The sequence below is a fragment of the Lissotriton helveticus genome, chromosome 11 (genome assembly GCF_964261635.1).
Source record: "Lissotriton helveticus chromosome 11, aLisHel1.1, whole genome shotgun sequence".
Classification (NCBI taxonomy): Eukaryota; Metazoa; Chordata; class Amphibia; order Caudata; family Salamandridae; genus Lissotriton; species Lissotriton helveticus.
The window spans coordinates 928,979,083-928,994,498 of record NC_136072.1 but is presented as its reverse complement, the minus strand read 5'-3'; the positions used below and the strand labels follow the sequence as shown (position 1 = coordinate 928,994,498).

At 46.0% G+C, this 15,416-nt stretch overlaps 1 protein-coding gene across 1 annotated transcript in view; it reads left to right on the top strand.

The window, feature by feature from the left end:
* Positions 1 to 15,416, top strand: part of SF3A1 (splicing factor 3a subunit 1) — a 145,606-nt gene that overhangs the window by 85,974 nt on the left and 44,216 nt on the right. Inside the window, exons 10-12 of the mRNA XM_078667241.1 lie at positions 3,514 to 3,635; positions 6,131 to 6,442; positions 6,701 to 6,908. Coding sequence (XP_078523367.1) covers positions 3,514 to 3,635; positions 6,131 to 6,442; positions 6,701 to 6,908 — 642 coding nt within the window. The remainder of the gene's footprint in view (positions 1 to 3,513; positions 3,636 to 6,130; positions 6,443 to 6,700; positions 6,909 to 15,416) is intronic.

Here is a 15,416-nt window from a genome sequence, read left to right as displayed (position 1 = left end):
GTTACTCAATGTATGTTACCAGCACTCGTTTCAGTAATATATATTTTATGTCACCAAGCAAAAAAGGAAGGATAGGTGATGAAGCAAAGTGAGCATTTGAAGTTGCACAGATTCACCACTGAAGCACTAGAAAATAACAGCACAGCAAACCTATTTACTGTGAGTGCAGCAACCTCATAAGTTTGAAAGTATAATAGCTACAGAGCAAGCTAATCAGTGTTGGAAGTATTAGAATGTAGGAGGCTGGCTCTTTGTGATGTACCAATAATTGATTATATTGTGTAAAGAATCCAGAGATTCCCCCAGAAGTGTACAGGGCTCAATGTAAACCTATTTGTGGCACTGTGGTCGAGCATCCTTAGGCCTAACAGAGCAGTGTAAGACACACAATGATTAATAAATGACACGCTACTCAACAAGGAGATCCACACCAATTCTACAAAAATAAGCTCCTTTCTAGATTTATTTTAAGACCAAGATTTTGGTTAAAAGGGGAGTACGTTTTTCAATAAAAAGAATTTTAACTTTAAAAAGTGGACATTTGGAGCAAAAAAATCAGTTCAGCAGTGTTACCCTATTGAAGGAAAGCAAGAATGCAGTATTTTAAGTAAGTACACGACTTACAAATCCAGTCTTTGGGGTTTCAGGTCAACACCAGGCAAGGGTCAAGTTGGCACAAAAACTGCACCACCAGGGGCAGCTGGGTGCAGAAGTCCATTTCAGAGTTGGGTGCCCAATGTTAACCAATGGAGACTTTGGTGATCAAAGAAGCATTGTTTACAGGTAGAGAACAGTGGTACCAATGGTTAATCTCCAGGGGTTAAGGTAAGCACAGTGGGGGCCACAAGGCAGCACCAAATGTACACCCTCGGTGGCCAGGTGCAGAGTGCCAACACAGCATTGTGCGCCCAATGCAAATCAATAGGGGAGATCGGTTTTGGAAAAAGGCTGCAGGCTCTGGCAAGGAGGCTGGGCGAAGAAAACTCACAGCTGCCCAGGTTAGTTCTGATGCTAGGGGACGTAGGGACACCGTTGGTCAAGCTCTTGTAGGCCCTGGTGCTTTAGGTTCAGGGGTTTTCTTTTGCGTCAGGAAGGCTTACAATCGATGGGGAACCTTTGCAGTACCAGTGTGCCACTTGGATTCAGGCGTCGGGTGCAGAGGTGGATCAAATGGTCATTCCTCAAGGCAGAGTTCTTTGTTATTTAAAGTTGGTTTCCTCTGGACAAAGGAGTTCTTGATTTTTTTTTTTAATGCAGGCAGGTCTCTCTGGTTTTGGAGATTGCTGGTGCTTGCAGAATGAGTCGACTTTTGTAGCAAGAGTGAAAGGCAGCAGACAGGCCGTCAGGTCTGGCGCTGAGTCAGTCAGTGGTTATTTCTTGCTGTTTTGGCTCTTTGGTGTCCAATCTTGTTAGGTTGTTAGAAATATGACTTCAGGATCTGCGGGTGCCACCTAAATACTAGCTTTAGGGGTGTTGAATTTCATCCAATGAATCTGACATTGCAACACTGTTTAGCAGCATTCATCCCTTTAAAAGTACAGCTGGTGATTGTCATACCCATGGGGAGATCGCTACATAATATCAGTGCTCAATTCACCAAACAATAATAATAATAATGAATATAACTAGCGCAGGGGCCCAATTTGTTTCTTAGAAAGCCACCACCAGCACTGCTGAATGCCGGGGTTGCTTATCACCCAGGCTAACTAGTCTTGATTCTACTTCAGTCGTCTTTCTTTACTACCCTATAATTCCTTTAGCTCACTCCTGCATGTTCTTTTTCATCAGCTTTTTCTTTTCGTTATTTTTACTTTTTCCGTCTTTCTCTTCTAAGTTAGTCTGGTGACCCATAAATCTAGGTCCCAAAAAAGGAGTACCAGTATCCACCATCTGCAACCAACAACACAAGTTAAGCACTGCTGGAACGAACTTTCTGCTGGAGACCTTTTTCTGGAGTCCTTTTAGCGAAGAGAAGATACTAAAGTTTATTTTGCATGTGCTATGATGGTTTTTAGAGCCAGTAACAGATGTTTGAAAATCAACTCCCTTCGTCCTGGGTCCGCAGTGGTGGAATAGAAATAAAGACCTTTTGCAAAGCCATCTGTGAAAGGATTCTGAAGGTTTCCTAACAAAAACGAGGTCTGCAAATCCAGGAGCTACCTGGTAACCATCTCCCTTTAAACAGAATTGATTTTTGGGTGGTAGAGCAGTTCAAGTGGGCTTTGCATGGTGTCCAGTTGATATTGCAGTGGGTCTTTTTAAAGAGACTAGTATATCTGACACCACCTATTTTCTTTTTCAAATGAGATGATTCCGGATTCAACAAATAGAAAGTAGGATAATTGAAAGCTAATGCGTACATAAGGAAGTAAATGTATTTTCAGAAACATGAACTTCCTGCATTGCGCAAACCCCTAAAATGTATTATGAAAGGTTGGGAAAGGTGACTAATTCAATTTAAGTCAGGATTTTGGGACTGCTCAGTGTTTGTATTTTGTTTTTCCTCGCACCTTGTTTTTCTACTGCCTCCACTTCCCTTGACCATTTACTGCTGGAGAGTTTTTTCCCCTTTGTATGGTTTTGCCCCATAGTATGATTCTGAGAACATTGGTGTCGGAGAAACCTTTCTCCTCCCTCTACAAACATCTATCTTGTCTTTAGAGATGTTGTCTGAACTACCTCGGGTTAACCTTTTAATGTGTTTCTCCTCTATCTCTCTGCCTCAGCTGTCGAATAAAAGATTGAGGAATGTCTTCTTATGTTCATGCCATTAGCAAGCATATGTGCCTTGCTGCAGTATTGGAGCCAATGTATGCTTTGGACAGTGTGTGCCTAGAGAATTTGTCTAATTCCCACTTTTCCTTTTATGTTTGCAACCTGTTATTTGGTTCGGTTTTAGAATTATTTTCAGCAGTCATGTTTGGTAAAAATGTACAACTACTGTAGGAAATATAACGTAACTAATGCTTCTATGCACAATCCTTCTCCCTCACCCCCCACCCCCCCACACCCCATACCCCCGCCCCATCTACATGCCATTCCCTGGCTACTACTCTCTAGAGGAGGAATGTGTTTTTAACGGACTGATTTAAAAGAACATACAAGTCCAGCTCCTGTGTTGGGAGTGGTACAGGCACTAGCTACTGGGGCATACGCTTAGGCCCCTAATCCATGCTGCACAACCATCATTTTTAGTTCACACTATGCCTCTAAAAGTCAAAATAAGGATTATTCTATGCAAAAATGGACAGTTGAACAAGATGCATGTACAAGTAGGCTGCTTCTCCATTTTCTAATTTCGTTGCTCTAGCCAAGTCAAGGGTACAGGGCCAACCATGTCATTGTATTTTCTGACAACGTTTTTCACTTTAACAAGTTAACTGTGACTGGGTTGGCACACATTCTGTGAAATTGGGGAGTGCATATTTGTCACTTATAACTTCACCCAAACTTCTGTAAATGTAGACTCTGTAGAATGCAAGTGTTAAAGCTCACAGTCTAACACATTTTCAGGCTTGGACATCGAGAGCAGTTTGAAACAGCTGGCTGAGCGCCGTACCGATATTTTCGGTGTAGAAGAAACTGCTATTGGTAAGAAGATTGGTGAGGAAGAGATCCAGAAGCCCGAGGAGAAGGTGCGTATTATGCTATTTAACCGTTCACACATCAGGGATTTGCGTGTTTTTCTTTAAAAAAATCTGAGGATTCAATTTTGAAGCTCATCTCAAAGGATCAAATCAGTCCATGGATGAAAGCTTGGACATTCACTGCTCCTCGCAGTTGGCATTTGTTTACTTTTTATATTTCAAACATTTATATGTCTTGCTCATATAATATGTATTTTAGTCTATGTAGGACTGACTCTCCACTAGCTACTTGTAAACAGTTGGTAGAATTGGGGAGTTGTAAATTGTGCATAATTTTATCGTATCTCCATTTAAAACCAGAAATAGTTTTGAATGTAGACATGGAAGCTCATGTGTAATGGAAAAAAGACTACAAGTTCTCGTAGGCACAGTGTTGCTGGCTGAAGATGTCAAACCTTATATGGCACAACTTGGCAGCACTGCTATTACCTGTCAGTATTGTCTCAAGAAGACTGGGTTAAGTGTTGCAGAGTGTCGCTTATCAACATTACCATTGGCTTCCTCTCTCAAGACTATTCAGTCACATGCTAGTAGATCTACACAAGGGTCAGTCACTAAACCGATATGCTCAGAAAAGTTAGTTGTGCTGTTTTCGAATCAGTTACGTAAACAAGTGACTGAAAGATTAGAAGTGCTAGGGGCACTGTCAGTATCATGCCAGGATCTCTTCTGAAAGAAAGGCTGGGCTGGAGGAGACCCACTCATATGTTAAGTCTTATGCCACTAGAATTCTTACACAACAGAATTACTTTGTCATAACATTACTGCACCACTTGATGAAAATGAAGTAGACACAAAAAACATAAGTGTCATTTGACATTAATGATAGATAACTAAAATGTATTATTATGGATGAAAGACTGAGTGAACCCTCTAGATCAGAGGTCTTCAAATGTTTTGACGTTGAGAGCCCCCCGTCAAACAGTTTCAGACGTAAGGACCCACAAAAATGTCTACAACTTGGTCCCACTCATCATTGCCAACTATCAACAACCATAAATGCCCTCAATTCCCAACGCAAATCATTTTTACATCGGGGAAAAAGAATTAACAGTATTTACCAATCCAAAGGTCAGTGAATGTTGGGGGCATGGTCGAAGGTGTAGCTAAAAACAAAGGGCCTCATTTATGAGGCATTGGCGTAAAGCAGCGCCACCGGTCTTCTCGCTACGCTGCCCTACACCAATGTTACAGGTCAGGAATCCACCTTATTTATGAAATATGGTGCATTCCTGTCCTTCACCCTGCGTTAACACACAAATTTCAGCCTAGCGCCAACAACGGTAGGATTGTTTTGTTGCAGGAAGGGGCACCTTACTGCACAAAAACAATCCTGAGAGGGGGGTTTCCTTTTTCCATGTGTGGTGCAGAATGCAGAACACATGGAAAGGGGAAAAACGTGGAGAAATGAAAACCATTTTTCCTCCTTATGCCTGCTGTGGGGAGGCTTAAGGTTTTGGCGCTGCCCCAGGTTTACATGGTTTTGCAAATCTGGGACAGCGACAAAATCCATGGATGTTGCGTGGGAACACTGACTGCAATGCCTATGGAATGCCTACTTGAAATAGAGTAAGGCAATGCAACGACTTGCCCTGCTTTGTCTTACTCCATATCTAAGAGTCCATGCAAAGCCATAAATGGTGGCTTTGCCTTTCCTCATAGATGGGATTGAGATGCTTGTGCCGCCAAAGCTTCCAAAACAGCGATGCTCTGGAGGCGCAAATCTCTCAAAAATCGGCCCAAAAATATTCTGTTTGTTTTTTAGGTCCTTAACCATCAGGTAGCTACATATAAAATAATGGGTAGCTTAAATGAAAAAATAATTTTTAAAGTTGTTACTCAATCGGAAATGCATTGTAGTATATTATGAAACCTCTATTATTTAATGCACTGCAGAGGTCTGTGGTGTGTAACCAGAGAGCCACAGAATTAAATTTGGTTGGTACAGTGGAGAATAGTGACTTGTATATTTTTGGTGCTATGAGATCACAACCTGTGACAGTAAGCACTGTGAATGCAAGTCTTTATTGTATACTTGCATTATAGACATTATAAGATAGACTGCTACAAACTGTGCAAGTAGTTTTAGGATAAAATGGAGCTTCCAAAATTAGGAATTTAGTAATATCGGACCATAACTGTCCATTCAACACCTCCTCTGGGATACTAAGCGCTGTGTAAATACAGTTATGATTAAAATCATGCACATCACAGCCCAGTTGTTAGCCAAAATGCAAAAAAAAACACATCTTTACCATCACAATGCTTGGTCTGATTTGAGAAATTAAAGCCAGAATCTCTCCCAAGCATCCTTTACATTTGCAGATTAACGCCTAGTGCACATTTGCATTTCATTCAGGCAACAGACACCTAACATTTGTTATGTTACTCGACCTATGGGTATAGTGATAATCACGTGGTTTTATGCTATATATCTTTATTTGAAGGGGAATTTGCCTATCTTCTTTCTCTCTTTTCTGCAGGTTACTTGGGATGGTCATTCTGGGAGTATGGCCCGAACACAGCAGGCTGCTCAGGCCAATATTACACTGCAGGAGCAAATTGAAGCCATCCACAAGGCCAAGGGCTTGGTTCCAGAGGATGATAGCAAGGACAAGATCGGACCCAGCAAACCCAGCGAGAATCAACAGAATACTTCGCAGCCGTCCCACTCTTCGGCACCAACCCCACCCACCTCCTCTTCGTCAATGACTTCTATGCCTCGACCGCCCCCTGTGCGTCACCCACCTTTGCCAGCACCAGTCCCTTCACCAGTGCAGCCACGGCCTCCTTCGGTAGGCAAATATATGTGTTTTCTCTTTCAGATACACAATTTTATGGTGTCTAGCAAATGAATGAATGAGTAGGAGTTTTTTGGGGGGGTGGGAGAGGTGTGTTGTGCGTGAGTGAGATCTAATCATGACCATATCACTTTTGTGATCAATCTAATTATTTTTGTAAGTAAGGATTTATTGACGTTTGATATACTAATGTTTGTCTTCTATTCAATTGTACTCTCCCTCACCCTTTAAACTCTACAATGCTTTTTTCAGATGCCGCCTCCAATTCGAACTACAGTTATGTCTGCTGTTCCAGTTATGCCTCGTCCTCCCATGACTTCAGTAGTTCGCCTGCCACCTGGGTCCGTTCTGGCCCAAATGCCCCCCATATTACATGCTCCACGGATCAATGTCATGCAGATGCAGCACAATGCTCAGGCCATGATGGGCCCCCGTCCACCTCCAATGATGGTGCCAACAAGTGAGTGACTCAAAATTATCTTTTACTGAAGAGACACAAGTTGGTATATTATCCTATTTTACTGTTTAAGGTCAATTGTGTATGTCTTTTGTATATTTGGTGCTCATTTGGACACCATGAACCACAAAATGGCCAATTAGGAACAACCGAGAATCAATGTTGAGTGTGAGCTCAAAAGCATACTCTAACCAAGCCTTACTGTCATAGGTTTCTTATTCTGGATGTAAGTTTGCACATTTAAGTTAAAACAATGTTTTTTAAGACTTCTTTTCCCCTTGTTTTGGGGCTGCTGGATGTTATTGTGCAGTACCCTGTATAGGTGCTCATTTGACACTGATGTCCCAGGGCCTTGTGTGCTATTACTCTCCAACTGGATTAACCAGCTATTTTAGTACTCCTAATTCTCCAAAGTAACTCAGAAGCTAACTTCAGAAATCTCCTCAAAACTCTTATAAGCCCAGCACTAACCTAAAGTTCATTAAGGTATTCCGGCTGGTGTTGCTACGATCAGCGCTGGAAGTCCCGGTCCTGTAGCTATGCGCTATACAAAAACATTAGAATAGAATACATGAGAAGTCTAGGCTTACAATAGGAAATGTGGCTTGGAATTCTGGTGCAGCATGTCACAATAATCAAACGCAAGAAAATCCAGGTCTTTATTTACAGAAAAGGTAAAGTAAGACTCTACAAAGAAAGCCAGAAGGTCCATTTGGGGCTCATTTATGTCTAGCTTGTACCTGGCGATGTAACCCATATGACTTTGTAATCTATGGACCGTGTTATCCTCATGGAATGAATATGAATACTCGGCAGACTTTAGATTCATTATGGTCATGGCATATTTACTATGCCTTTGGTCCCCACGTTCTCAATCAGCGTAGGCTGGTTTCTAAAGATGTGGTTACCCTTTATATTGAATGGCAATGATCCGTCAACTCTAGTTTCTCTTTATTTCAAGCTCACTAAGGGGTACCTTGGTGTTCGAAGCATGTGGGCTGCTGAATTCATATCTTTGCATAGATCGCCGCCTAGTGTTGGGTCCGGATGATTGCACATTGTTGTCCTGGAAGAGTCTTCGAAGTATCACGAGATAGGTGGCTCCTCCCTCGGACTACAGTGCGCATGGGCATCCTCTCCATCCTCAGATTGTTTTTTTCCGCCATTGGGTTCGGATGTACTTTCCTACACACCAAGTTCGGAATCAAGAAAACATTTTCTAAAGGCCAAAAGGCCTTCGGATCCGTCGGTATTGTTCAGCGCTCGGTACCGATATACTTTTTGAACATCTGTTGCACTCCGGTCGTCGAATCGGGCCGTGAGGCCTTCTCGACACCACGTGGACCGACCGTCGATGGAACGAAGTCCATTCAAGTTCTGCCCGCAGTGCAACTCCAAGTTCCCGCACACAGATAAGCATCCAGTGTGCAACAAATGCCTATCTTCAGATCACAATGAAGATAGTTGCCTAGCCTGTGCCCAGTTCCGATCTAAAAAGACTATCCGGAATCGACGGGCGGCGAGGCAAGAAATGCAGAGGTCGGCGCCAGAGCCCGAAAATATCTTCGACGATGAGGAAGATCTAGCTAGCACCGAAGACTCGGATCACGACGAAGAACAATACTCTGAGCACGACTCCGAATATTACCTCGAAGCGGAGGAACTAATCGTCGATCTCGAGGAATACGATCAGGACATCGTAGCGGTTGAAGACGACTCCGATGACGATGAGGGACGAACCGTGAGTACACCGCCCCATATACATACTACACCACTATCAGAGACTCAGGTCGAGACATCGCCATCAGGCCTTAGCCAAGATCAACTTCCTCGTTCTACAGCCCCGCCATAAATGGCTAAGAACATTCAAAAAGAGCCCTCTGAGACATGACATACAACACTGGTTCCATCGAAACCGAAATTCGTCGACAATACCGTCTTCGGACCGAACGTCGTCGAACCGAAGGTCATTAAGCCGAAGGGCGTCGACCCGAAGGCCACAGTCCCAATACAACCTTCGAAGCCAAAAAACGTCGAGTCGACATCGAAGCCCAAAGCTGTCGAGTCGACCTCGAGGCCAAAGCACGTCGAATCGACATCAAAAGAAAAGCACGTCGAATCGACCCCCAAGACAAAGCACGTCGACTCGAGCAAAGCAGCCTCAAGTATCGAAAAGGGGAAAAAAAACGGTCAACGAAACCACAAAGCCTACGCCCAAAAGTACCGTCGAACCGGAAGCGAAACCTAAGGTGGACCAAAGAAAATCGGTCGAGCCGAGGTCCATCAAACCGAAAAAGAGCATCGAGCCAAAACCGCAGGCTCCAAAAACACCTAAGAACACTATCGAACCGGCGAAACCGCTCGGTCCGAAAAAGGTGGTGAAGCCAGCCAAAGACGTTCAACCGACAAAAGTTGTCGAAAAACATCAAAACTGATCCAACCACCAAAAGCGATCGACCCCAAGACAGGCACCGACCCAAAAAAAGTCAAACCAAAGGCTACAGCACCAAGGCCAAAAACTGTGGAGGAAGAGATTATTCATCCAGATCCCTCCACAGAAGACTAGTCAAAACTGTATATTGACCCAAACACTGGTAAAGTGACTGTTTACACAAAAAAGAAAAGACCTCTGCCAACTGAAGACTTTTCTGGACTTCCACTAAAGAAGAGGGACTGTGCTACCTCTCCTATTCTCTTTGAACCTATCACTCCAGCTATGCCTGCTACTCCATATGCCCCAACCTCACCTGCACGCTCTGACTACAACCCAGATGAAGATCAGGACGTAGATGTGGGGTTTGGTTATCCACAAAACCCAATTGGAGACCCCAACTCACAGCCATGGGGTGGAGGAGGAGAACCAGATACTGAAGGGATTCTGCCCATTACAGACCCTGCAGTATACCCATCTAAGCCATCACCCACAGAAGATACAGTAGCCTTTAATTCACTATTAGATGGAGCAGCAACCTACCATGATGTAGATATGCATTCTGATGCTATTGAAGAAGACTTCCTCTTTGATACACTGACAACATCTGAAAGACATGTTAAAACACTCCCCATGTTGAAGGGCGTCTTAAAGCACGCAGGTGACATTTTTAAGGACACTGCTAGGGCACGGGTCATAAACCCAAGAATTTAAAAGAAATATAGGGCTGCACCTATAGATCCTACATACATCAGGGGGCAACTACCCCTAGACTCCCTAGTGGTATCCAACGCACGTAAGCGTGCAAATTCCCAGACTACTGGGGAGGCTGATCCTCCAGACAAGGAGTCAAAAATCTTCGAGGCATCAGGCAAGAGAGTGGCAGCTCAAGCAGCAAACTCGTGGAGAATAGCCAATACACAGGCCTTGCTGGCCAGATATGACAGGGCGCACTACGATAGTTTGGAAGACATTCTCCAACACTTACCTGATCCTTACAAACAGCAGGCAGATGAAATTATACAAGAGGGAAAGCTCATCACTAATGCGTCAATTAAATGTGCCCTAGACGCGGCAGACACAGCTGCCAGATCCATCAATACAAGCGTGCTGCTAAGGCGCCACGCATGGCTTCGCATATCAGGCTTTAAGAATGAAGTTCAATCCACAATTCTTAATCAGCCCATCAACCCAGACTTTTTGTTTGGTCCAGCAGTTGATTCAATTCTGGACAAAATGAAAAAGGATGCGGAAACAGCGAAGTCTATGGGAGCTCTCCAGTCCCAACAACACCGGGGCTCCTTTTGTCGCTCCAATTATAGAGGAGGATCGCGAAGTAATACATCACAGCAATCCTCCACTTTCAAGAGTAACACACAATCCACATACAACAAAAACACCCACAGGGGTGGATACAGAGGAAATAATACCAAGGGAAGAGGTCGTGGAGGCAATGCAAATAGATCCTCCACTAACACCAAACAGTGACTTCTTGGCACTACCCCCAGACCATATAACACCGGTCGGGGGAAGAATACAACAGTTTCTGCCAGTCTGGTTGAATATAACTACGGACAAGTGGGTCAGGCAAATTATCCAACATGGCTATTGCCTCGAACTCACCTCAACACCACCCAACATACCACCTGTGCACCGTCCAATGTCACAGGAACATATAGCGCTACTGCAGCAAGAGGTCATCAGTATGCTGCAAAAGGGGACCATAGAACCAGTCTCACTACAACATCAAGGAACAGGAGTATACTCCCTATACTTCCTTATTCCAAAGAAGGACGGGTCGCTCAGACCAATATTGGACCTCAGGCCCCTCAACCTGTACATTTTGTCGGAGCATTTCCATATGCTCACTCTCCAGCAAGTCTTACCATTGCTTCGCCAGGGAGACTTCCTAGCAACTCTAGACCTCAAAGACGCATACTTTCATATACCAATACACCCTGCTCACAGAAAGTATCTAAGGTTCACCATTCAAGGACAGAACTACCAGTTCAAAGTCCTACCATTTGGTGTTGCAACAGCTCCAAGAGTGTGCACCAAATGTCTAGCGACAGTGGCGGCACATCTCAGAAGGCAACACATCCACGTGTACCCTTATCTGGACGATTGGCTAATACACGCGCCATCAGCCCAGCAATGTGCCAACCACATGTCAAAGACCATACATCTCCTGCACAGTTTAGGATTCTCACTAAACTACCCAAAATCACATCTGCAACCCTCCCACGTCCAACAGTACCTGGGAGCAACAATAGATACACTGGCAGCAAAAGCATATCCCAACGCAGCACGGATCAAGGGAATGCAAACATTGATCCAAAAATTCAGACCCCAACACTCACTACCAGCTCGAGTGTTTATGCAACTGATAGGCATGATGGCCTCATGCATATCAATTGTCCCTCATGCCAGGCTACATATGCGTCCGCTCCAAGAGTGCCTAGCAAGGCAGTGGAACCAGGCTCACGGGCAATTAAAAGACCTAGTGTTGGTGACCAGTCGAGCATACAACTCTGCATTGGTGGAATCCACAAAACCTTTGCAAAGGACGACTGTGCCAGGAGCCTGTCCCACAAATAGTGTTAACAGCGGACGCATCCCTAATAGGATGGGGAGCCCATGTTCTACACTACACAGTACAGGGACTATGGACCGTACAGCAAAAGAAGATGCATATCAACCTTCTGGAGTTGATGGCGGTTTTTCTAGCCCTAAAAGCTTTCAAGACACACTTATGCAACAAAGCTGTGTTGATCCGGACGGACAACTTGACAGCTATGTATTACATTCAAAAACAGGGAGGAACGCACTCACCACAGCTGTCCCACCTAGCTCAAGCAATGTGGAAATGGGCCATTCAGAGGAACATGTTTCTCATGGCAGAACACCTCCCAGTCAAGGACAATCAAGTAGCCGACCTGCTCAGCAGGCACAGCCAACAAATGCACGAATGGGAAATTCACCCCAAAGTGCTCAACCATTCTTCCGGAAGTGGGGACAACCGGAGATAGATCTGTTTGCCACAAGCGAAAACGCAAAAGGCCAGTGCTTTGCCGCCAGGTTCCCACATCCGCAGTCGCAGGGCAATGCGATATGGATGAACTGGTCAGGCAAATTTGCGTACGCTTTTCCCCCAGCTCCGTTAATACCGCTGGTGGCACGCAAAATGCGCCAACATTCGCTGACACTGATCCTAGTTGCTCCCACATGAGCAAGGCAACCGTGGTACACAACGTTCCTAGAACTGTCAGTGGTGCCTCATCAAAGACTGCGACTCGGAGGAGGAGCCAAGCTCGCGAGCGTAATGGTCGCCTTTTAGCTCGGCTCCGTCAGCCCTCCGGCCTGCCTCGTATATCCTGCTTTATGTCCTGTCCGGAGACGACACATTATCGAAGAACTGGGAACATAACGCTTTGCTCATACTCACCGTCTTTCCCGGAAGCTCCGACGTGCCGCGGTTCCGAGGTTGTGCCCCCTGAATGAACCGGGGCCTCCGTGGAGCCTGGCCCGGGACCGCGCCTATGGGATCCGGCCTGGTGTTGCTGTGACTGTCGGCCCCGGCCGAGAGAGTGAGCCACTGGTGAGAGCCGTTGTGCGAACATCCCGGTGATCCTGAGCCGGGCCAGTCCTGGTGGCCTGAGGCTGATGCGGGGCGCGATGCTCCGGGGACTGATCATGTGAGGGGGTCCCCCCCGCCGCTGCTGCGTCTGGCGACCCTGGACCCTCGCGCCTGGACTCTGCTTGTGAGGAGCGCCGGCGTTAACATAGGCGGACCCCCGCACTGGGCGAGTACCCTTTCTGCACCGAGGCCGCCATCGCTGGGACCCCCCGGAGCTCTGTAAAGTCCTACATTTTTGAACCGTCTTGAGAGTAACGGAGGGTGGTGAAGGGGCTGACTTCAAAAATGGCCGCCGACTGTCTGGAATATGGATCACCTCGTGGCGGCGGACTTGGGTTGCCGGACTGCACGGGGGCCTGGACATGTGTGCGTGAGCCTACAATTGGAGATGTTCTTGATGCCCTGAGATCCTTGCATGCGTCCCTGGCCCCCAATGCCCCTATGCGCTCGTCGCGGTCCGCCGCCATCTTGGATGGACGCTTCTTCATGCATCCCCCTTATCCCAGTGCTTCCATTGCCTCGCCCCCCTCGGCTGTTGCGAGGGTTATTACCGCTGTTCATCGACCACTTAGTGGGCCAGTGGCTTTGGAACTCCTTGCTCTTCGAAGTACTGAGATCGGGGACTCGGATGTTGTGCCGGAGCCCGGTCCCACTTGGGTGCCTGGGAGGAATGGTGGACTGCTGCCTGTCTCTGCATCTACGAGTTCGTATTTCTACATTGCGGGGAAACTCCCGCGTTTCCGAACGGCGAAACTGAACTCCTGTTTTTCACCGCCCGTGCTGCTGTGGCTGCTACATTTGAACTACCTATTTGAACTTTTGCTCACTTGCGGGTTGATTGACCCCCCTTGTCTACGTCTTTATCGTACTTTCTTTCAATTGTGTGCTTGCCTCGCATCGAGTAGCTCACCTCACATTGTTATGTGGTGGGTGGGGTTTGTGGTTAAGAAAGGACTGGGGTGATGTGCACAACTTCCGGTGGTCTTTTGGTGTACGAACTTGTGGTGCAGTTGCCTATATTCATAGCGTGGTGGGAGGTCCCCCCCTGTAAGTATTATGGCGCTCGAGATCGTGTCGTTCTGGTTTATTCGTAAAACGAGTGTAAGGTTGGGCGGAGGGCTGTGGCCGACCGTATTTGTTTCCGCCCTCTTGCTCCTCCCTCCCATTTTTTCCTTTGTGTTTATGTCTTCCTTTTGTCTCATTTATTCTTCTTTTCTTTCTCTCTACTGCATTTCGGGTTCTGGTTTAGGGCGACAGGCACGCTGTCTGAAGGGTAGGCCGTCGCCTTCTACAGGGGTGCAGGGTGGGATGGGTGGGTTGGGTCCTATTTGATGTTCATTTTCCTCAGTTCTACGGCCCTTTTGTATCTCTTTATAGGAGTGCCGCGTCTGTCCTTGCCTTCCGTGGTATGACTGGGGTTGGGTCTGTAGCGTCGTTGATCTTCTTCTTATAGTTCTGCTGTTTTCCATAGCGACTGCCATACCCTCCTCGTTGCTAACGCTCCTGCTCTCTCCTGTGTTCCCCGCCGCGGGACGCCTGTGTCGGCGTGGCGCTCTTCTCTTTCGTTTTTTGTTTCCAATTCCCTCTCTCCTTTTCTCCCGTCTTGTCCTCTTCTCCCCCCCCCCCTCTTTCCTCCCCTTCCTTTTCACCCAAGGTTAGTATTGCGGGTTAGTCTTGGTAAGATGTCCATCCGATCCCTTCGTTCTGGTTCCGATGTGCTATTGGGTGGTGGGCATGCAAAGTCGATAGTGATCGCATATTGATTGTGTTTAACGCAACTGTTTTTCTACCTATGTATACGGTGTTGCCTCTCCTGTATTGCAGCCCCATATCCCCTTACTGTGGCTGAGGGTTTGTTTTGGGAATTCGGATTCTTCTACGTTGACACTGAACCTGTCGTACTCCTTCTCCCCATATTATAAAATTAACCTTCTCTGCTCCTGTTCGCTGGCCGCCTAGATCTTCTGTGTTTCCCCTTTCTGGGATTGTATTGCTCATGCTCCTTAATGATTGGTACTGTAATGCTCGCTTTGGATCTTTTGACTGATTTCCGTATTGTGCCGGCCAATTTGGTTGTAGGCCCAGATTTGTATATCCTTTTGATACGAATAAAGGTTTAAAAAAAAAGACTGCGACTCACACCCAATCTTCTAACTCAGAGCCATGGAGAAATCCAACGCCCAGACCCGCAACAGCTAAACCTGGCGATCTGGCTCCTGAAGTCCTAGAGTTTGGATACCTAAACTTGCCCCCAGACTGCATGACTATTATCAAAGAGGCAAGAAAACCCACTACCAGAGCATGTTATGCAGCAAAGTGGAAACGCTTCGTCATTTACTGTAGTAACAATGACATTAACACACTTGATGCTTCTACTCAAAACATCATTTGCTATCTCTTGCACCTACAACGTTGCAATTTAGCCTATTCATCCATCAGGATA